The sequence below is a fragment of the Callionymus lyra genome, chromosome 12 (genome assembly GCF_982586985.1).
Source record: "Callionymus lyra chromosome 12, fCalLyr1.hap1.1, whole genome shotgun sequence".
NCBI classification, from domain to species: Eukaryota; Metazoa; Chordata; class Actinopteri; order Syngnathiformes; family Callionymidae; genus Callionymus; species Callionymus lyra.
Window position 1 is genome coordinate 6269432 of NC_141829.1, and position 24197 is coordinate 6293628.

Genomic DNA, 24197 nt, shown 5'->3' on the forward strand with positions numbered 1-24197 from the left:
ATCAGGTCCCTGTAGATGTTTGATCAGGTCCCTGTAGATGTTTGATCAGGTCCCTGTAGATGTTTGATCAGGTCCCTGTAGATGTTTGATCGGGTCCCTCTAGATGTTTGATCGGGTCCCTGTAGATGTTTGATCAGGTCCCTCTAGATGTTTGATCGGGTCCCTGTAGATGTTTGATCAGGTCCCTGTAGATGTTTGATTAGGTCCCTGTAGATGTTTGATCAGGTCCCTGTAGATGTTCGATCAGGTCCCTGTAGATGTTTGATCAGGTCCCTGTAGATGTTTGATCAGGTCCCTCTAGATGTTTGATCAGGTCCCTGTAGATGTTTGATCAGGTCCCTCTAGATGTTTGATCAGGTCCCTGTAGATGTTTGATCAGGTCCCTGTAGATGTTTGATCAGGTCCCTGTAGATGTTTGATCAGGTCCCTGTAGATGTTTGATCAGGTCCCTGTAGATGTTTGATCAGGTCCCTGTAGATGTTTGATCAGGTCCCTGTAGATGTTTGATCAGGTCCCTGTAGATGTTTGATCAGGTCCCTGTAGATGTTTGATCAGGTCCCTGTAGATGTTTGATCAGGTCCCTGTAGATGTTTGATCAGGTCCCTGTAGATGTTCGATCAGGTCCCTGTAGATGTTCGATCAGGTCCCTGTAGATGTTTGATCAGGTCCCTGTAGATGTTCGATCAGGTCCCTGTAGATGTTTGATCAGGTCCCTGTAGATGTTTGATCAGGTCCCTGTAGATGTTTGATCAGGTCCCTGTAGATGTTTGATCAGGTCCCTGTAGATGTTTGATCAGGTCCCTGTAGATGTTCGATCAGGTCCCTGTAGATGTTTGATCAGGTCCCTGTAGATGTTTGATCAGGTCCCTGTAGATGTTGGATCAGGTCCCTGTAGATGTTTGATCAGGTCCCTGTAGATGTTGGATCAGGTCCCTGTAGATGTTCGATCAGGTCCCTGTAGATGTTTGATCAGGTCCCTGTAGATGTTTGATCAGGTCCCTGTAGATGTTTGATCAGGTCCCTGTAGATGTTTGATCAGGTCCCTGTAGATGTTGGATCAGGTCCCTGTAGATGTTTGATCAGGTCCCTGTCGATGTTTGATCAGGTCCCTGTAGATGTTTGATCAGGTCCCTGTAGATGTTTGATCAGGTCCCTGTAGATGTTGGATCAGGTCCCTGTAGATGTTGGATCAGGTCCCTGTAGATGTTTGATCAGGTCCCTGTAGATGTTTGATCAGGTCCCTGTAGATGTTTGATCAGGTCCCTGTAGATGTTCGATCGATCTGTGGACATGTTGCTGGATGTCGTGTCCATGGAAGGAAATCAGTTTTAAAAAAAACATCTTCAGTGTCTTCTGTCGAAGCTGGAGCTATCGGGAGCTAACATGCTAACATGCTAACATGCTGTTAATGTCTGAGGAGCTTCAACTTAGGAGTTACATTTCATTCATCAAATGTAATAAATATTAAATATTATTGTATTGGGTTTGAAATGGATTTTCATCAGTGAGAAAAATTGGGAAGAAAGTGTGTTTACTTGATCCATCCATCCATCCATCCATCCATCCATCCATCCATCCATCCATCCATCCATCCATCCATCCATCCATCCATCCATCCATCCATCCATCCATCCATCCATCCGTCCGTCCGTCCGTCCATCCATCCATCCATCCATCCATCCATCCGTCCATCCATCCATCCATCTATATCCATCCATCCATCCGTCCGTCCGTCCATCCATCCATCCATCCATCCATCCATCCGTCCGTCCATCCATCCATCCATCCATCCGTCCGTCCGTCCGTCCGTCCGTCCATCCATCCATCCATCCATCCATCCATCCATCCATCAATCCATCCATCCATCCATCCATCCATCCGTACGTCCGTCCATCCATCCATCCATCCATCCATCCATCCATCCATCCATCCATCCATCCATCCATCCATCCATCCATCCATCCATCCATCCATCCATCCATCCATCCATCCATCTATATCCATCCATCCATCCGTCCATCCATCCATCCATCCATCCATCCATCCATCCATCCATCCATCCATCCATCCATCCATCCATCCATCCATCCATCCATCCATCCATCCATCCATCCATCCGTCCATCCATCCATCCATCCATCCATCCATCCATCCATCCATCCATCCATCCATCCATCCATCCATCCATCCATCCATGCATCCATCCATGCATCCATGCATCCATCCATCCAAAAATGCAAAGTGCAGTTTTGTCAAAATAAATTAAAAACTTGCTAAATATGCTCAAAAACAATCATAAATGTATGTCGATATTTTAAGTTTTTTTGTCAAGCAGCTAGTATAGTGATAGTTCAACAAAGGATGCGATGATGCAATGGAACACTTAAAGGTTTACTGTTTCTTTTTAGGGTTGGACTTGGCAGGAGGTCTAATGGTAGCTCACAGGAGGAGGGACTCGTACAGTTCTTCACTGTTGAGATCTTACTTTAGAATATGCTTGTTTTAATGTCGACTAATTACTTTGGTTCCTCTGTGTGGTTTGTGTACAATTATGTCTTAACTATGTTAACTTGTGTCTACATGTATATGTGCTCAATAACTTGGTCTAAACATGTATTGCTGATTCAAATATTTAGTCCCTCTTGTGTTTTATATATGATTCATGCATAAGATGAGAGTTTTTCAAAGATAAATTATCATTTTCTCATCTGTATTTTATAGACAGTTATTTAACGTAATTTTTCTTTTAAAGCAGGGCTCGACAAGTACATATTATTATTATTATTATGATTAGATTTACTTTATTTATCCCTCTGGAGATTATTATTATTATAATTATTGTCTTATTATTATTATAGTAGTTGTTATTTTATACTTATTTATTTTGTTATTTATATATATGTATACATATTCTGGCTATTTTATTTTTCTCAACAAATAAATAATTATTAAAAAAAAAAGTATACTTTTCTAACATGTATTTTATAGAGAATTATTTGATGCAATTTTTCTTTTGTTTTCTTCTTTTATTGTTTTTCTTTTATGCTTATTTTATATATGTACATATTCTGGCTAGTATTTTTCATATTTTATTATTCTCAAAGTATATATATGTGGGTATACAAATGTTGAGTATTTTTCCGTATTTCAAAATCCTAATATCATTGAACAATGACAGTTTTGGGAGTAATACGCAAAGTAAATGAGGAATAAATGCAGACGAGGAAATAAGAAAGCGTTTAAACAGAATTATAAGAATGAAAGCTTATCAGTGAGATTTCTTCCTGGTGCCACTAAAGTTCAGCTGGAAAGAAGAGAAATCAATTCTAAAGATTAAATCTCCAAGTGGAAAAGTGCTGAGGGTCACGTAAGGCTGATGCCATCGACCTGGAAACCTCCCGATAACAGAGATGACCCTTCATTCAGGAGAGAAGAAGCTGTTGAAGAAACTTTAGGTACGGAAATCAATGAGAGAAACATTGAAATTAAATACAATGTAAGGACAGAGTAATTATAGGAACATGGTAATTGTGGAATATTATTGTTAATTCTCAGAAAACAAAATTAAATAAAATCCAAAGAAATTCCTCAAACATATTATGTTGAATTTTTATATTATGACATGATACTGAAGTATTATGTTATAAAATGATACCGAAGTATTATGTTATTACATGATACTGAATTATTATGTTATTACATGATACTGAATTATTTTTATGTTATTACATTATACTGAAGTATTATGTTATTACATGATACTGAATGATTTTTATGTTATTACATTATACTGAAGTATTATGTTATTACATGATAATGAATTATTATGTTATTACATGATACTGAATTATATTTATGTTATTACATTATACTGAAGTATTATGTTATTACATGATACCGAAGTATTATGTTATTACATGATACTGAATTATTATGTTATTACAAGCTACAGAATAATTATTATGTTATTACATGATACTGAATTAATATGTTATTACATGATACTGAAGTATTATGTTATTACATGATACTGAATTAATATGTTATTACATGATACTGAAGTATTATGTTATTACATGATACTGAATTATTATTATGTAATTACATGATACTGAAGTATTATGTTATTACACGATACTGAAGTATTACGTTATTACATGATACTGAAATATTATGTTATTAGATGATACTGAAGTATTATGTTATTACATGATACTGAATTATTTTTATGTTATTACATTATACTGAAGTATTATGTTATTACATGATACTGAATTATTATGTTATTACAAGATACAGAATAATTATTATGTTATTACATGATTCTGAATGAATATGTTATTACATGATACTGAAGTATTATGTTATTACATGATACTGAATTATTATTATGTTATTACATGATACTGAAGTATTATGTTATTACACGATACTGAAGTATTACGTTATTACATGATACTGAAATATTATGTTATTAGATGATACTGAAGTATTATGTTTTTACATGATACTGAAGTATTATGTTATTACATTATACTGAATTGTTATGTTATTACATGATACTGAAGTATTATGTTATTACATGATACTGAAGTTATATGTTATTACATGATACTTAAGTATTATGTTATTACATGATACTGAAATTTTATGTTATTGCATCACACTGGAGTATAACATATTACATGATACTGAAGTATTATCTTATTGCATGATACTGAAGTATTATGTTATTACATGATACTGAAGTATTATTATGTTATTACATGATACTGAAGTATTATTATGTTATTACATGATACTGAAGTATTACTTTTATTAGCTCTTGTTGTGCTTTTTTCCCTTGAACCTTTAACAAAAGAGTGAAAATAAGCTTTTGAATTAATATTTTCGCCACTTGAGTAAAGCACTTTGTGTATTTCACATCAAAGTACTTCAACCAATTTCCACTCTTGTCACGTCGACGTGCTCTAAGTGGAAGATCAGGAACTCCACGAAGGGAATATGGAAGGAAATCTTACTCGGGAGCGCCGGCCAAAAGTTGGGGGAAAAAAGAAAAGAAAAGAAGGCGGCAGTGGCAGTGGTAACTTCCATCGCTGGTTCTTGGTGGTCTGGACAATCTCCCGGCCGATTTGAGCGAAGTGAGGAAACGCCAGCGTGTTTGTTATGTGCAAAGTTGACAGCACACAGCTGAAACACTCTTGCACTCGTTGGCCTTCCATGAAGGATGAAGTGGTGCCTTTGGACGTGGGTTGTTTTCACGCTGGTGGTTTCCCAGCCTAGAGTGGGAGAGAGAGAAGAGAAGAGGCCAGTGAGTCACGGCGAACACACAAGCAGGAGGCTTTCGCAGAAGTCTTCAGGCCCCTGATCTCTGGGAGCCCGGGCGGGAACAGAGGGCCGATTGATAAGTGTGAAGTCATAACTCATTTGGCGGCTCTCGGGGAGATGGATGGTCTGGGTTTTTTTTTTTTGGCGCGTTTGCTTTGAGTTGGCTCCAGAAAAAATCTCATTGGCTCGCTTCAGATAAATAATAAATGAAATCTGTGCCAGTGGTTATTATTCTTTCGTTACACACACCTTCACTGACTCGGTTTCACACTTTATGCACTGAGTAGAAACACATTTTTTTTAGAGCACAAGAAACTCAAAAACACTTTTTAATTGGGAGACATGAGTTGAATGCATGAACAATAAAAGAAAGTTGGGTCAATTTGATTCAACGAAACAGACGTTTACGTCGATATACTTCACCGCACATGGAATAATGTGAATGTAAATATCATAAATATGAACCCTTTTGTCAATCAAACTGTTTATTTCCTGTAAATTCTCTATAATAAAGCTTCAAAATGTCATACTTGAACGAAATTCTGACATTAAGGTCCAGCGATTAATAAGCAGAGATCGCCATCTATAGGATTTAAACTGTAATTAAATTTACTCAAGAAGTTTTATTCGCAAATCAAATATATTTACTTTTATCATGTTTAGATTTATTCCGATTATATTTTTTTTCACTTGTCTTTGGAACCACGCGCCTACAATAGCAGGTGTACTTTTTACAAAAATACATATAAATAATAAAATAAAATTTGAAAAAAAAGACAAACACCCAAACTTTTTACTTTATTTAAATGCATTTTTTAATGTAAATATTTGTATGCTTCGCCTTTCTTTAATGTACATTATTTTCTCAAATGCTGTCATTAAAATCATCAAGAAACAGTATTTTTTCTCTAAATAGCAGTAAATACTACTCTCTAGTGGTGATATATGGAAATACTCTTGAAGTTTGTTTTTTTCATACATTTTTTTCGAAGAACTTTAAGTTTGTGTTGTTTTTTCTCAAGTGAGTGAAAAGTAGGTTTCTCAATGCAAGAACCTAGTTTCAGTTGAGAAATCTAATAGTGAATTAGTTCGCATCCTAATACAATAAAATGTATATAGTAATAATAATACACACATTAACGGCACATTCCGACAAGTATATTATTTTCTGTTGATAAAAAATATATAATTTATGTCTGTATCTGTGACAGCAAAACATAAAACGACATGTTTAAATAATTCCGTAATAATTATTTGATTTAAATTAAACACAACAAGATATTTTTCTTGATATTTGACACCTAAATAATTTGATATACACTTAAACATTTACAAATAAATACAAGGCTTGGTTTTCTAATTATTGTGAAATAAAATCCGAATAATAATAATAAAAAATGCTATTTTAATTAGATTAAAAGCTACTTGTTTAATTAATCCATGGATTGGTTAAGGAAGCATTACATAATTTAAATATCATCCGTTTATATATATAAAAAAAAATACGAAATAGGTTTTTGTTTTTACTCTGTCTTAATTTCATTCAGGCGCTCTCTAAACACGACAGACGTCAAACGAGCGGGTGACGTCACGACGCGAAGGACCCCTCCACCAGTGGCTGCTGTATAGCGGTGAAGTTTCAGGTCGAGGGTGTTTTGGGGTCTATATCATGGCCCTGAGGGTGATCCGCACGGTCTTCCCGACCGGACTCACTCATGTCCGAACAGTCGCTGCTGCTCAGAAGGTGAGAACGACTGAGTCTCGACGTGTTTTCCGCCATTTTTGCTCCCCAGACCTGACAAGGACAAACCGACTTAGCTTGTTAGCTTGTTAGCATCACAGTTGGTCGCTGCACAGATTGTGTTATTTTTGAGTCAAAACTGCTGTTAGTTTCAGAGAAATATCGTCTGCGTGTCCGAGGTTTAGCCTAGTATTTAAAGTTAATATTTAAATGACTGACGATAAACAAATCAATATTTTAATGTGCACTTGACCTATATACTGTATGTATAGGTATGTTTTGACTCTAACTATTCAATTCTATTTAAAGTGTGTTATCATAACAAATTTATCTCAAGACACTTTACAGTTGAAATAAGACTATAGTAAAGGAAGGAAAAACAGATCCCAGCAAATCAACAATGAGTAAATGACATTGTGGCGTTGGCAAGGAAAAGCTTCCTTTTAGAAGGCAGAAACCTCGAGCAGAACAAGACTCATTGTTGACGGCCTCCTGCTGTGACCGGCTGGGAGGAAGGATGTATGTGTAAAATGTAAAAGATGAAACCAGTATTATCAGAAAAATACAAATCAAGTTTAGGTATGTGTGTACAATTTAAAACATAAATCAATACCATATACAATGTATTGTAAAGACGATTGCAGTGATACATAGTATAAGTATATTTTTTCTGCTATTAAATATTAAAGTTATGGACTATAATAACCCCTCAAAATGCACTAATTTCTGGCCAACCTCCTCCATACTTATCAATAAGGGGTCAGTATTATAGGTGGGCCCGTTTGTTAAACCTGACTTTGAAAATGCTATTGCTAACTTGCTCAATATTTGCTCAATTTAAAAAAAGTTTGGCATCATTGGAAAGCTTGCTTGACAACAGAATAAATATGTTTATTATGTTAATCATTTTAGGTTGTTTAAATGTATTATAATGGATACATAAAGCAAATTGACGTTGTATTGAATCGATGAACTTCATGAAATTAGTCGGAAGTAACAGAAACTGTCAGTAAACATGGCTCAGACGATCAAAAGTGATACGCACTGATTGATCACTCTCTATAACCAGGAAGAGAAAATACACGCATAACTACAGATAGGGCTTATAAATACGAGTCCAGTGATATACGTATAATTCCCCTGTGATAAATATTAAGAAAGTTGTGGATTATTAAAACTAAAATGCACTGATTTCTGGTCCACGTCTTTTGTTATTACATCATTATAACATACTGCCCAAGCAGATAAGACTGAGTCTGTTCCTTCTTTTAAAATTTCTTTTTAAAACACACTTTCACAGATACAGATTTATTTGTTAATATTTTCCCTGAATGGAACATGTGTTGTTTTATCTTGTTTTATTACTGCGCTGTATTAATGTATATATTTATTTATTATGATTTATTATTAATAACGAAAATTTACTTTTAAATTTGCTCTCGAAATATGCATAAAACAAATTAATATCCCAGATTAAAAAATTACTCCATAAGTTGTTTGAATATACAGTAATGGAAACATAAATCACAGTTACGGTTCATTTTTATCATCGATCAAAATAATTTCACAGTGTGTGAATCGAATCAATTAAAAAGATATTAGATAAATGTATAACTTATCATATAATAGGGATTCTGATGGACATTTCACTTGCCTTGGATGTTTTGCCAGAGATTTTTGTTGAGTTAAAAAATAAGCTTCGTGGTTGTAGATCTGGATCCTTTCTTGACTGTGTGGAGTGAGAATTAAATACTAAAAATGTATTATTTAATGAGTATTGACAGATTTGGGAAGGATATTATTTTGCAATTTAGATAATTTTAGGACACCTAGACTGGTTTCTCTGCAACAAGATGGCCTCATATATAGTTTGTGTTTTACTAATATATAATAACGTCACCCAAATAATTAAGTCATTTTAAAGAAAGTTTGACTCCCGTTATATTAAAAAAACAAAGAGAGGGAGAAGCCCCAGTTAATCTTCATCTTCGGGGCTTGATTATTTCAGAAGTTGAAACTCGTATTCTTTAATCATATTTATTTGCTCGACTGATTTTTACCCATATATGCTGCTTAATTTACAATTTAATCAATATAAGGTGTACCCCGTTTCTCTTTTCAACATTGAATCATTTCATGTTTTTTTCCCTCATCAAGGCACGGATCCACACCACTCCTGCAAGAGGGTTAGAGTATGGCTGGTTGGCGTATATTCTAGGGGAGAGAACGACCCCCAGATTCAAAGAGTACAGTAAAATCATCACCATCGATGGCAACTTGGCCTCAGGGAAAGGAGCTCTGGCGCAGAAGCTCGCTGAACGGCTCGGTAAATAAAACTGCATGTGTGTCTCACGAGACCTTCTACTCTTTCTTCTCGTACTTTTTGTCAAACTATTAGACATGTATACTGTTATCAGGTCTTCCTTAATCATAATATTGCCTTTTTCATAGATTATGACATTTTGTTAACTCCATTTTAAAGAGTATACGTTTGAAAAATATTTATTAATGTCTAACGCATCTCTCGGATACGTAGGGATGCTCTACATGCCGGAGGCGGACGCTTTCTACCTGGACCGGATGTTGGGGGAGAAGAAACCTCTGTCCTCTGACTTTAACGGATTGTGCAACCTCGAAGAGTTCTACTTGAACCCAAAGTCTGGAGATGGGAACAGTTACAGGGTGCAGCTCTGGATGTACATCATGAGGGTGCTTCAGTACGCCGATGCCCTTGAGCACCTCCTGGTCACAGGTACACCGAAAATCGAATGACTGCGTTATATCTATAGTCCCCCCCTTTTTGGTGGGGAAAAAAAAGAAACTTACTTGCTATTGGGGTGCAAGAAAATATCAGTACACTTGAATTTACAATTTTACTTTTCTCACAATACTTTATAGATTTTCAATAGCACTGTATTCATTTGAAAAAAATCTATAATTTAACTTTTAAATCGTATTTTATTTTCATCATAGTTCTTTTATGATTTATATTTCAATGTATTGTGTATAGATATTTGTTTTTATTACAATTAACATGCAAAGAAAACAGTGTTTGTACGGTTTTGCGGAGGTCATTGCGTCCTCCGCAGCTTAAGGAACCATTAAATCCTGCAAGATATTGTCAATGACTGAGGACGAGATGATACAGTCCACTTTGGCAGCCTTTAAAGCTGATGTTTGTACATATTTTGGTTTGAAAAGAAATTAAAGCAGTTAGGACTTATTTAAGAGTAATATGGTCTGACACCAGAGTCAAGTACTGGAAAATACTACAAATATATCCTTGTTCCTAAAGTATCACAGTATATTGTATCATTGACCCTGTATGGTGATGAGTATCTTATCATCAGATTCTTGCCAATCCATACTCCTAATTTAAATCCTGCGGCTCCACGACTCCTAAGTTTATTATACTACCAAAGATACACATGAACACCAACAAGACAAGACCCCTGACTTGGAGCTCACTAAATGCTCTGCTAAAGAAGAACTTTGTAACCTTAAATAGATTCAAAGTCCTCAATGAGATGCCTGTTTTTTTTGCCACCACAAGTAGCAGCATGGAACTTCTAATAGTTAAACGTGTCGCCGTTGTTTATATGTTTGACACTGAAAACACAGGTCACCAAGTGTCACAACTGTGCACGCCACCTTCTAAATCAGTCGATTTGTGAACCGCCTAACCATATGGTGGATCTTAGAAACCCGCTAAACGGCTGAATATGACTTTCCAAGGTGGTGATAATGGCATCCTCCGTGACTATGGACTTGATTTCCTACAAATATGATGTTTTGTGGACTTTGGGTGTGTGAACATTCATCTGCAGTTGCACGGATCTTCAAAATGAGTCATTTATATGTCTTAAAATATCGACATAATGATGTATTGCGATATTTTTTTCTACCCGATAATCTATCGCACTTTATCGACTTTTAAAAAAAAATATATATATATTTGCAGGTGAAGCAGCTGCTGCTAACAACAGACTCTGCTGCAGAGTTGCTGTGTTTGGAGAATACATTTTCTGTTTTTTTAATGAAAAATTGCTGGCTACTGGAAAAAACAATTTCCCGAAGGAGACCTCCTGAGGGATCAATAAAGTTTTACCTTACCTTACCTTAAATCCCTCCACAGGATTCAACACCGCTAACTTTATTAAGTATCTAGAGAAGAATCACGACAAAGAATATGAGCAGATAGAAAAAACGAGAAAGGCGAAACCAAACAAAGCAGATGACTTTGCTGTTCTGTAGCGACGAGAGAAACCTTCAGTCGACACATGAAAGTCAACAATGACAAACGTTCTTGTTGACTTCATTGTTGGAAATTGCCTCAATAAATAGAGCGTTTTTTTCCGTCTAGATGACTTAATTAAACTTCACAAACTTCAGGACAATCAAGTTTAGTTTAGTCATAACACCGTTAAACTCTTTACTAACTCGTTTTTAAATCGTGTCAATCATTGATCAAATTATTATTTTCTTACAAAAAGTAATAAATTAAATAGCTTTGTATTAAAGTAAAATGTTATTGTATATTTCAGTTTTAAGTTAAAAAAAATCAACACTGACAGATACTGGATATTTCATGTTGCTCCAGGTTGTTTGAGATGTTAATTCACTTCATTGCTAATATAAGTTTACAGTTGTTGTTCATGTTTTGAGAAATGCTTTGCTACTAGTACTTTTACGTTTGATTAGAAAAAGTATGTGTTGTATCTTTAAAATAAACAATATGTCGTAGTACAGATTGGAATCCAGTAGGATCTGGAATCCTAATAATAGAGATTGGAATTCCAATCTGTACTAGTACAGATTAGAATCCTAGTACTGAACTGTGATCTGAATATTGGAATTCCAATCTGTTCTAGGACGATTCCAGATTCTACTAGTGAAATCCAATCTGTACTAGTACAGATTAGAATCCTACTACTGTACTGGGTTCTGGATATTGGAATTCCAATCTGTTTTAGGACAAATGGGAATTCTACCAGGACAATCTCCAATTCTAATAGGATAAATTTGGATTACATCAAACGTTTTTGAAAATAGAATACCAAGTCTTACTGGATTCCAATCTGTACTGTGACATGTATAGTTGTTACTACAGTATCTTAATTCATCACGATATGTCGTATCGTCACATGTATCGTATCATTTATGTACTATAAATTAGATTTGCAAACTATTATCTTCTCTTTTTTTTTTAAATTCAAGGTCAGGGTGTGGTCCTGGAGCGTTCCCTGTACAGTGATTACGTCTTTTTGGATGCCATGTTCAAAGAAGGCTACATCAGAAAGGAGTGTAAGTATGTTTCGTGTACCAAACATTGTTGGGGTGAATTTATGTATGTCTACGGTGTATTCCATCATGAAGGAAAAAAAACAACAACTTGACCGTCTTCTCTAGAGAGATAAAGCTGTGACCCACGCACCAATGTTTTTTTCCCTGTTCTTTGGCTCGCAGGCGTGAATCACTACAACGAGATAAAAGACATCAGCATCTGTGAATTCCTGCCTCCACATCTTGCCATTTATGTGGACCAGCCGGCTGATGAGGTGCAGAAGAAGCTGAAACAGGGTGGAAAGGTGACCATTCCTGTTCATGTTCTTTCATGTTCTCACATTATTTTCAGCCTCTTTTTTTTCTTTTTCTTATCAGCTACAGTTTTCATCCGACAATGAATATTTACATGAAACGTGTTTGTCTGTGCAGCCCCATCTGCAGAACGTCTCGCTGTCGTTTCTTAAAGGCATTGAGGACGGCTACAAAAAGTCTTTCCTGCCCCAAATCAGGTGAGTTGTTTTTCACTATAATGGCTCATAAATGAGTTTCCCAGCATGCATAATTCCAGTAAATGTATGGATAGTCAGCAGTTTTATAACTCTATCCAGAGTTTAACGGGATAGAAATGCGGGAAAAAATGTCCTTTCTGTCTAAACTAATTGTTTATTTTAAATAAAATGTGATATTATGTTGATTTAGATTATCATTATTATTTTTATGATAAAAAGAATGTTTCTGCTTTAATATTCTTGTCCGTGCTTTAAATGTCTATATTTTAATCTGTCTATATTTTAATCATGAAGATCATTCAACGTTTTTTTTAATGACCCTGATGAAATACAAAGTGTATCAGAACATTAAATAAAAAGTGTTTTATAGTTATTGCTACATCATTTCACTGCAGTTATGCTGCAAATCCAATAACCTCACCAGACGCACCAGGCAAATTTAGTTGATCAATTAAAAATACATTAAAAGTGTTTCCAGAGCCTTGATTAAAATGTCTTCCAGGACTCTAAATCTACACTGTGCTCTTTAAAAAAAAAACCTCTCTCAGGGTCAGTAATAAAGACATTAGCTGCTTCTACGTGTCAATGTAACGCTGAAGTCATTGACCTTGCAAGATTTGTGTATTTAACATTTAAGAATGATGCTGTTTACCAATTTTTTCCTCAGCCAGGGCGGCTGCTGGATTAAGATTTAGACATCGCTATCGACTGGCGATGCCATAAGAGCACACAGAAGCAATCAATTCATTTAATGGATACACGGTTGTGATTCCGGTCAGAGCTTCTGGCGCCTTAATGATGAGCAAAAGATATCGATCCCGCTATTAACTTCCACGTTCACCATGCTTTGTTTCCAAGCCTGACTTCATCAGGTTTGCTGCAGCTGCCCTGTTGATATGAGCTTCTGTTATGGATTTATCTGTCGCATCGTAAATAATGGTAGTCTAGTGGAATTGTGTAACGACACACTTGTTTACAGTTGTTCCACATAACATGACACAGTTATGGTGCTTAAAATCTGTTCCAAATGTATTATCATTCAGAAACATCCCTCTGGAAAACTATAAATATATGCTGTATATATAAATCAATAGTTTAATAGTATATATATATATATATACATACATACATACATACATACACTATTAAACTATGCATTTAATTTGAGGCTGAATAATGGTATCAATTGTCTACATGTCAACATTGAGTCTGGTTCTGCTCAATTTTTCTTTTCAAGGAAGTTTTTCCTTGCCAACTCCACACTGTGCATAACTCATTATTGAGTTGATCTGTTTTTACTTTCTCCACTATAGTCTTACTTAAACTGTAAAGTTTCTTGAGATGACTTTAGATGATCACTTTAAATAATATTAAATTGAATTGTGTATTGCCTGTTAAATTCTTTTAAAGAAAATTGAAATGTAATTAACACAGTGAGAAAATTAGTTATTAGTATAAGTACCTCACAATATGATACACATCATGATATTGTCAAATATCACCATATCTGACACTGTAAACTAAAAAAGAAAAAATAATATACAGAAAATTACCAAATTAGAAGAACTTAAGTCCAAAACCTTTAATTGAAAACAACTTTTTCATTTATTTCGGCAAGCTTGCACGACTGTTTGTTTCTATATTTGTCATTATTTTATTTATTATTCTTGTTTATTTTATTTTTGTTTTAACAATCCCTTTTTTAAATTAATTTCTTCATTTTTCAGAAGTGTACTGTATGTTAAATCATATTTATTAACTGCTGTGTTGACTCATATTTTCCCCGTGGGTAAAATAAAGAAATAAACTATCATATTATATACAAAAATAAGTAATTAAGTTTATATTTGAACTGTCAAAATTATTGTAGGGTTTTGGTGATATATTTCAGTAACAATATATTTTCACTCCTTTAGTTCAAAATCAGTCACTCAACCTTGTAAAAGTGTTGAGATCAAGATGAAGGCTGTTGAATTCTCACCGTTTCTTAGAACAGTGCTTTTGTTCATATATAATGAAGAACAGAAGACCTTGTTATGCAGGGGTGTCCTAAAAAAATCAAGCTCGGTTTGATTTGCAAAAAATGCATTTGCTTTATACGTCAAATGTAACCATGAATAGAAGACTTTTCATGTGTGACAAATGCATTTTTTTGAGTAACATGATCAAAGGCAGGGCATATAGTCAAGTTACACAACATGCATGATGGTCAAAAGCAAATCTAGAGATGGATATGTTGGTATGTTCTCCCCAGTGTTGCGTTGGTTTACATCTTTAATTCATTTGTTCATTCTGTGATAAAAGTGTCTGAACGTTTTGGATAGTTTACATGAGGAGGAGGAGGAGGAGGAGCAGGAGGAGGAAGAGGAAGAGGAAGGGGAAGGGGAGGAGGAAGAGGAGGAGAAAGAGGAGGAGGAGAAGGAGGATGAGGAGAAGGAGGATGAGGAGAAGGAGGATGAGGAGAAGAAGGATGAGGAGAAGGAGGATGAGGAAGAGGAAGAGGAGGAGGAGGAGAATGAGGAGAAGGAGGATGAGGATGAGGATGATGAGGAAGAGGAAGAGGAAGATGCCTCCCACAGTCCAAAAACATACAGAGGTCGATTGAGGGCTTGGGGAAAATTGTCCGTAGATATGAGTGTGTGTGTGTGTGTGATGCTTGTCTGTCTTTGTGTGCCCTGTGACAGACAGGCGTCCTGTTCAGGGTGTCCCCTGCCTCTCGCCCTATGAAACTGGGATAGTCTCCAGTCTCCCCGCGACCCCCACAAGGGATAAAGCGGTTGTAAATGAATGACATAATAGTAACCCAGACCCCGAGAGACTGAGACATCGTGCACAGAGGAAATCATTCACCACTATAATGAACGTCTGTGAAGGTTCTAAACAAAGGGGCGGTGGGTGTAAACGTCTCGTCAATAGACGGGAAGAATGGTGGAAATGTAACGCAGAGCGACTTGAAGACTCTGTAATTGAGGTTGATGAAGGCACTAACGCTAATTTCACATCACTGGCACTGACTCTGAGGAGGCTGCGGAGGAAGAAAGGGATAAGTTAAACTCTGGTCAACGGATTTGCATCATAGAGACGCCAAGCTGTGACTAAACGCTTTGAATCGAATCAAAGCCTGAGCGCAACACGGACCGTCTTTCAGGTTTTTAATGATGATAAATAATCTTTAACCGCTGACGCCATTATGTAAACCTGCACGCAATGTTACAATCTAACAGATCCTATAGACGTCAATAGAACACGTGTAGCACACTTTTATTAATTGTATCATTTGGTTGAAGTAACCAAACAAAAGATCAACAAAAAAACATTACATTAATCAATTTATGATAAATAACAGTGGAATGTTTAGGTACAAATTGTACTTAAGAGTCTTTATCAATATCCAGGCTATTATTTCCCCACCGTCTCTGACCGCTGCACTCGCTTGAATTGTTTCGTTTTCTCTCCGTCTTTCTAGTAAAACCTCTGAACTGCTGGTGTACAGCTCAGACAAGGCTCAAGAAGTGGATCAGGTCAGTGTTGATGCTCGCTGCGAATGCAAATCCATGCTAAGATTCTTCTTTCATTTCAAAGGTGGCGGAGGACATCGAGATGCTGAAGTTCGACAAGGGGCCGTGGCTGTGGCAGGACGACGTGTCTTTTCATCACCTTCGAGTGCTGTAAGTGCACGGAATATCATGCAGACCATTCAGTGTCTAAGCGTCATTAAAGAAGGAGCCGCACAAGCTAAAAAGACATAAAAAAAGGCTTTTATTACAAATTTACTGCATATACTCAGCCTTAAGAAGACAGAAAATTATTCTTTAAACAATGGATTTATTTCCCCTTCTAACCAAGGTTTTCAAATTGTACTCTTTGAAGACGCATGAAATGTGTAAGGAAGTTAAAAATAATAATTTCCTGAACTCTAATTTGACTATTTTTCTTAAATTGTCTCTAATACAAACTTATTTTTGCCATGGCAATATGACAGTTAAAACACACATGCATCAAAATGGGTTCACTGGGAGGGAGTGAGACAGATTGAGTTAAGAATTGGAAATTGTTTTTAGTTAAGTATAGTTGTGCCCTCAAAACCATGCAAACAGAAATATTATTTTCCCTTTCCATTTATGAATTATTTTAAGTCCTAACACAAGTTGAGTTTAAATGAGTTCAAAACCTCTCCCTCATAACACTTAAAAAAAAGATAGCATATGGAATGATTGTAAATCAAGATGTATGTATGTCATGTTGCATGTGATAGAAGTAGTGAGGGTAATAAATAAGTGTGTTCTGTAATAAGTTATAAATCTGTATCGAACTGGAGAAAATGATTATTTATTTTATATTTAAGAGCAACATAACCCTGATGTTAGCTTAAAAAATGGCCGTAGGTTGAGTCTATCAAGTGCAACAGGTCAAACGGTATATTTCTTGATTCAAGCTGTATCTGTAATGCTGTATATTCCTTACTTCGTATGTCATGAAAGTGGTTAAATCACCATCATCATTCATTTGATTACGGCTCCAAAACCTGTAAGGAAAGTGACCCAGCGAGAGCAACAGGTGATCTTCCTGAGGATAAACAGAAGCAGACATTACAGCAAATGGCACATTAAACACTCCATGGTTTCTTTCCATTTATTTTACGAGCGAGTGGACGGGCCGAGCCGCGAACAGAGGGGACTGATCCAGGATAAAAAGAAAATGACCATCCAGCCTTTTCCCTGGCAAAACCCATAAACTGTTGGCAGTAGGTGTTGGATCAGCGCCGAGCCGACGTCCTGCTCTGTAAACAGGAGATCTCTCGTCGGTTCACGAGTAAAAAACACGCATTGATCAAACGTCCCGAATGTCGCCGGACTAACGAGGGCGTGGGTCTGAAGCAGCAGGCCTCTAAATGACAACCGGCCTCGCGGGAGTCGCTTTTTTTTTCTCAAAGACTATTTCGCCACGTTTGTTGTCGAGCGTTTGTGTACCAGCGCGGCAGATGGCCTCGCTGGGATGTCTCGCCAAATCGAAAATTTACCCTCATGTGGTGCTTGGCGGGCGTTCACTTCAAGACCTTGTTCCCATGTTCAAAAGTGTGGACTCTTGGATTACTTGGGCACTGCAAACCCCTGTTTTGCAGCCAGCGATGCTTGAAAATGAATGTAATGGCCAGTTTTTTGTCATTGTGTTCCGGTGTGAAGGATTTTCTACCCATTTGCTTCGGCACCGAGGTCCAGTTTACCTCGCCAAGTCATTGGCACGGTGGCGTTTGAAATGAAAATATTGAACTTTTTTTAATATCGGAAGCAATTTTGAGGCTTGGCACATGAAGGATACAGATGTTTATTTATAAAGCATAAATCATGACATTTAATCGGGACCGTACATGTAAGCATGGGTTTCTATTTGATATAAAACTGGCTGAACTACCTGACATTTCCTCAGGTTTTTTTTTTTTTACGAAATCATTAAAAGTGGTTTGAATGAAAAATGCCATATAATTAAGTTTAATGACACGGAAGTTAAGAGCTCAAATACGGCCAAGAAAGGTTGGAGGACTTGAAACTTCCTTTAAGATTTGAGCTCTTGGAATGAGATGAAGAAAATGAACCAATTCAAGCTATTGTACTTATAATAAGGGAGTAGTACACGGCTGTTTTGAACTTTACTGACGCATAAGTCCAACAGAACACTTCATAGTGATCATTTGAAGCCTGAGAGGAGATCTTTAGGACCCCTGGAGCAACTGAAAGAGAACCAAGCCGACTCGAGTGACCTTTAAATATAGATTACTTTAATGCATTTCCAAAGTAATGCACTTTGTCCGAGTTGTGGCACTTTTCCACCACAGTTTTCAGCCCAACTAGACCTGACAATTCTCTGTTGATGACGAGAGCCCGGATGAAACACAAAGCCAGGAGGAATTTCCTCCCACTAAAACGTCTGGACCTTGTCCATGGATCACTGAACAACTTGTTTGGCCAACAATACCGCACTTCTTCTAGTGGTGGGTCTGTTTCTTGTGATGGGGGCCGGCAGTCGGTCTACATCATCTCCATAGTGTTGGCTCGACTATCCGGTGGAGCAGGTACCAAAATGTTTCGACTTTAAACCAAAGAAACTGGTGAAATGTATACCAAATCTCTGTTGCTGAGTATTGGTGTCCGTCCCTAGTTATGGACTGGTTTAGTACTAGAAAACGGCTTCCTGATTCAAGATTAAAGAGAAGCTTTATTCGCCCGTACACATACAAGGAACGTATATACAAGTACAGATTGGAATCCAGTAGGATCTGTACTAGTACCGATTGGAATTCCATTTCTTCCGTCAATGGTTTTCCAGACGTGGAAATAACTAGAACAAGCTATGTATGAATAATGAATCATTTCAATTATGAGACTTGTAGGGAGATGAGTAGGAAATCGTCTGGGTTTTCTCGTGCCTTCTTCACCCGCCGTTGACCCAAAGGTGTGAAACGCACCGAGCGTGAACACAAGTCGTTCCTGCCCTCGACTTGTCATCGACGATAATTGCCATCAGCTTATATTTGCCACGAGAGGACGTTGATCGTAACGCACCCTGACCACTCAAACGCTCCGACCTCATTTACGTCCAACACAACGGAAGAAACGTTCACACGTTCTCATCGCGACTGGCTTGTTCTCGCCTAGAATCCCAGGCTGTTGAGAGGTGAAGTATGGATCAGGCAGAGGATGGGATGCAGCAATTAAAAAAGGTGTTGGATTTGACATCCTTTGCAACTTTCGGCTCCTGTGAACGTGCATGACTATTCAAAAAGTACTTATCACAAGTTTCTCTAAGAGACATTAAAACAAACTCACTGATCTCCTCAAGACGAATGTTTCCAGGACCTCACGCCCGAATCAACGTGTTTTTTGGCACAAAATTCTTCCCTCATAAGAAAATCAACTTTTGTGTTGAGTGTTGTCATACTTGTTTTCCAAATACAGATTTTCTAATTAACTATTTTTCTTTCTATTTGTTCCAGAATGCAAGACAAGCATAAAGTGGGGTGTCTGACCCAAATACCCGTGTTCCTACCTGAGATCACAGTCGGAGCCCATGAGTACGAAGCGTTACTGCTGGCGTATGAAGCGGTATGTTTGCACTTCCTTTCTATCGCTGCTTTAATTTTAATGTTTAGCTGGACAATAAATGGAGAGTTGAGATGAAAAGGTGCAGCCTGGTGGTCAGAATTTGAAATAAACCTAAAGATTTAAGCTGGTTCTGATCAGATCAGGTTCGTTCTAGAGACGGATTCTATTCATAAATGTGGGACTCTTTTGGAAACCTATGAAAACAAAGTTTACGTAACTCGCAGGCAGAAACGGTTGCATGGAATGATGGGAGAATATGTGCCTCTGGATAATAAGTCTCGGCGTAAACTAGGGTTTTCACGATACCAATATTTCAGTATTTGATACAAATACCAGAAAAATGTTTGGATCATTTTCGATGGTTAAATTAAACACCTTTTATTAAATAAAGAAAACCAACATATCAATCATTTCACATTCAGAATCAGAAACTTTTATTGCCAGTGTTCCAAAAACAACATAGGATTTTTTTGTTTCTGTACCTCAGTACTTCTGTCCGGCAAGTATCGCGCCAGTAGGTCAACGAAGTCAGAAACCGGGGTATATACTGCATGTGTGGGACTATAAGATTTGACCTTTATCATAGATGCTCTTGTGCTGAGATTCTTTCTATAGCCTCATTGAATTGCCTGCCATTAATTATATCAATGAGGTTTTTACACAGATAAGTACAAGGTCTGTAAAGGGACATGGGGAAAGTTTTTAAATTTCACGGGAGCACTTTATAACTTTTATTTATCAATGTCCCTTTAGTGGCTCCGTGGAAAGTAAGTAAGTAATTTGTATTTATAGAGCGCTTTTCCAGACCAGGGTCACAAAGCGCTTAAACAATCAAAACAATACTCAATAAAATATATACTTTAAGATAATACTGAGAACAACACAGGAGTTCCAGAAAATCAAGGAAAAGCCTGAACAAATAAAAATGTTTTAAGATGTTTCTTGAAAGAGTCAGTAGATCCATCAAGCCGCCATTCGAAGAAAAAAAAAGAAGTGACGTCAGTGACTATTTAAAGTGTAGGAGGCGCTCTCGCTTGAGAAATGACGTCGACACTGTATCATGAACCCTTAAGATGTTTCATTTATAGCTTTGGGTTTAGATCTAAAGGTCCTTTAGACGTTCACATTCATCCTCTCCGTGTTAATTCCATTCATCTCGCTTCTCTCTTTACATCCGTTTAACCAAAATGAATTCACCATGACATTCTGCTCCAGCTGGAATAAGGAGATGAAAGAAAAGAAAAGTGGTTTCTTCTGTCGAGTTGTTGTTCATTTATGATGCATATATCAAAGTGTCATGTGTGAAACCGAGCGTGGAGGATTCAGTCCACTTAAACAAAGAGACATCAACTTCACATTAATCATCAAGACTCTAGAACTTATTTTCTCCGCACCTTTTGGAACTTTCTACACTCAGAAATGGAGCAAAACGGAGGGTTTTTTGTCTTCAATTAACCCTCCGAATCACTTGAAAGCATTTGAATAAACTGGCACTCGAGTGCTTCCTGTTATACAGGAGGAAGCGCTTGAGTGGAAGTGAAGAAGTCGAGCTTCTCCATCCTGGTCGGCCCGACATCCGTCACTGTTTCTCGACACCTTCCATCCGTCAGACAGTGGCTCAAGGACCATTCGCCGCGCAATCTTAAGTACGACTTGTCACCTCAACATCCAAACTCCTATCAACTTTGAGGAAATGGCTTCCTGGCGCCGATGAATTATGAAGAAAACGTCTCGAATGACGGAGACGTTTTTTGTGCCGTGTTTGGAAGAATATTTTTGTTGAAGAAAAATGCTACTTCTGTCGTGGGATTAGACCAAATCTCTCAGGCATAAGTACCAATTGTTTTGGACATCGACAGTGAACTTTAAATATGGTGGCCCTTTGTCCTGGTATTAATTTCAGGACCACCTTGAATACATGAAAATAAGTAGCATCACTATATTTATTTTGTTATTTACGAAGATTTTAAATCCTGCTTAAGTACCCATGAACATTTCTGTTTTAATACAGAATTAAAGTGATAGTTTCACCCAAACTTCACTCTTTTTCTACTCAACCTCATGTCGACCAAGGGTTGGGATTATTTACAAAGTAATCTGTTCTTTTTTAGAGACACAAAATGTTTGTTCATTTTAATGTAGCGACTGGAACTCGGTTGTCTTCGTTCAAAAAGAGACTTAAAAACATCCAAATACTGTCTTTTAACAAGCGCATACAGTATACTCTACACTGAATGCGCTTGCAATATTTACCCAAAGTACTTCCTGTCTGGATGGCTCGTCATTCTTTAAAACTTCTGCTACAAATAAACTCAAAATGTATTCTTATTTCGAGGCTTTAATACAAGTGCGACGTTGCAGACGAGCAGTATTGAGGTATTTGGATGGTTTTTTTTGGACGCAGATGAAGACGAAGACCACTTAGCTCCAGTCGCTACATTAAAATGAACAAACATTTTTGTCTATAACTCTAAAAAAGAGCGAGTAGAAAATGAATTTGAATTTTGGGTGAACTATCACTTAAATTGTTTTGCAGCACCAACCGAAAAGCTTTGGTAGTACCAAGTATCGAAACACAAACTTTCAGTACACAAGAATGAACAAAACTTCATTCATTGGTGTCTAAGGCAGTAAACGTCAAGATTGATTTGTCACTTTTTAGAAAGTATTCTTTTGCACTTAAAATTATTTAGACATTTTTTTCTATAAGCTTCAAGATGAAATGTACGCATTTAAACTGAAGCTTTTACTTGGAATTGATCTGATAATGGTGTCAAAAAAGATGGTTTAGAAACCAGTATCGAAGTGAAGGTATTAATACCAGTATCAATACCCAACCCTTAACATTATACTCTTGAATTCATCAGCTCGGAGGCTCCAGTACTTCATTAAACCTCCTTCTCCGAACGCATTCATATTCTCATCAGACGCGTCGAGTCCGTGACGTCGGCCCATAATCCGCGAGTTTGTCCATCGAGGGACGTTTTTGCTCTTTTAAGTTGATCTTTTGTCGCGAAACCCTGAGCCTGTGCAAACACTCCTCCGTCTCCTGCCCTTTTGGAAAAATAAAGTACAGTGTTATCAACTTAATGGAGCTCATTTTCTCCCGCTGAAATATTGAACAGGATCTCGCCACGAGGCAGCGAGCGCCAGCTGCGGAATATTCTACGAGGCTTGAGTGATTAGCGCGGCCAGGAAATATTTGGCTATGACCTTTTTCTGTTTATTGACTGGAGACTTTGTGTCTCCCGGCGGCGTAAAAACGAACGCCTCGCCACCGGCGGCTGAGTTTCTCCGTAAGTCCTCAGATCCAGGGCGGAGAGAGAGAAAGACGGTGTAATGCATCATCTCGGTTCGCTGGCGCCGGAGTCACACAAGGGCGTTTGCTGGGCCAAGTTGATGGTTCTGGAGCAGCACTCTCGACTCGTTTAGTTATCTGTGATGGGTGCTTGGTTTTATTATCTTCTTAATTGAACCATTCTCCTCCTCCTGTTTTTGAGCTTCTTCTCCTTCTTCTTCTTCTTCCCTCCTTCTCAGCTCCCCGGGAAGAGCTTCTCCCGCGGCTATAATGAAGACGTGGGCGACAAACACATCTGGCTGAAGTGATCCAGGATCCACACAGTCCTCACTTGTAAATCCTTAATAAAGTGTATGTAATTAAAAAAAAAAGTTGTTGAAACAATCATTGGTGTCGTTTATTCCGTCGGCGTTCCAACGTTACACTGTTTTCAAAAATGTACTTGGATTTTAACTCGTCTTCGTCAGGGTTTTTCAAGAATTTCAAAGTAAAAAGTTGATGTTTTTGTTTCGCTGGTCGTCTTTCTTTTTTTTTTTTTAAATCATGGAATTAAATGATTTTCACGCAAAATACACTCATTTTCAACTCACCCTCATGTCGACTAAGGTTTGGGATTATTTTCAGAGTAATCTGTTCTTTTTAGAGTTATAGTAAAAGCTGCTGGAGTCGACTGTATCCTCTTGTCCTTAGTCAATGCCCAGATCTCCCTTGATTTCAAATGATAGTACTTTGATTTTGCAAAAATGTATAATTTTCCCAAAAAGATGTCATTTTAATGTTCAATTTTTTTTAGCATTTCGTCATGTTTTTGTTTAGCTTGTCCTCTTTTTTTTAAACCCCTGAACGAGTTGCAGACGATACAGTTTAATTTCCAATCGTCCAAACCTTCATTCAAGGAAAATGTTTTTTTCCAAACTTGTTCCCCTCATGATCTT

The 24197-nt window shown here is 37.2% G+C and overlaps 1 protein-coding gene across 1 annotated transcript; it reads left to right on the forward strand.

The window, feature by feature from the left end:
* Nucleotides 1-6933: 6933 nt before the first annotated feature.
* On the forward strand, nt 6934-23647 carry ndufa10 (NADH:ubiquinone oxidoreductase subunit A10). Its single transcript, XM_087804354.1, has 10 exons — nt 6934-7072; nt 9227-9395; nt 9606-9821; nt 12287-12373; nt 12536-12657; nt 12785-12864; nt 16331-16385; nt 16447-16532; nt 19856-19964; nt 23502-23647. Exons 1-10 carry the CDS (start codon nt 6998-7000, stop codon nt 23568-23570), a joined length of 1068 nt encoding a protein of 355 aa, XP_087660480.1. The 5' UTR covers nt 6934-6997; the 3' UTR covers nt 23571-23647.
* The last annotated feature ends 550 nt before the right edge of the window (nt 23648-24197 follow it).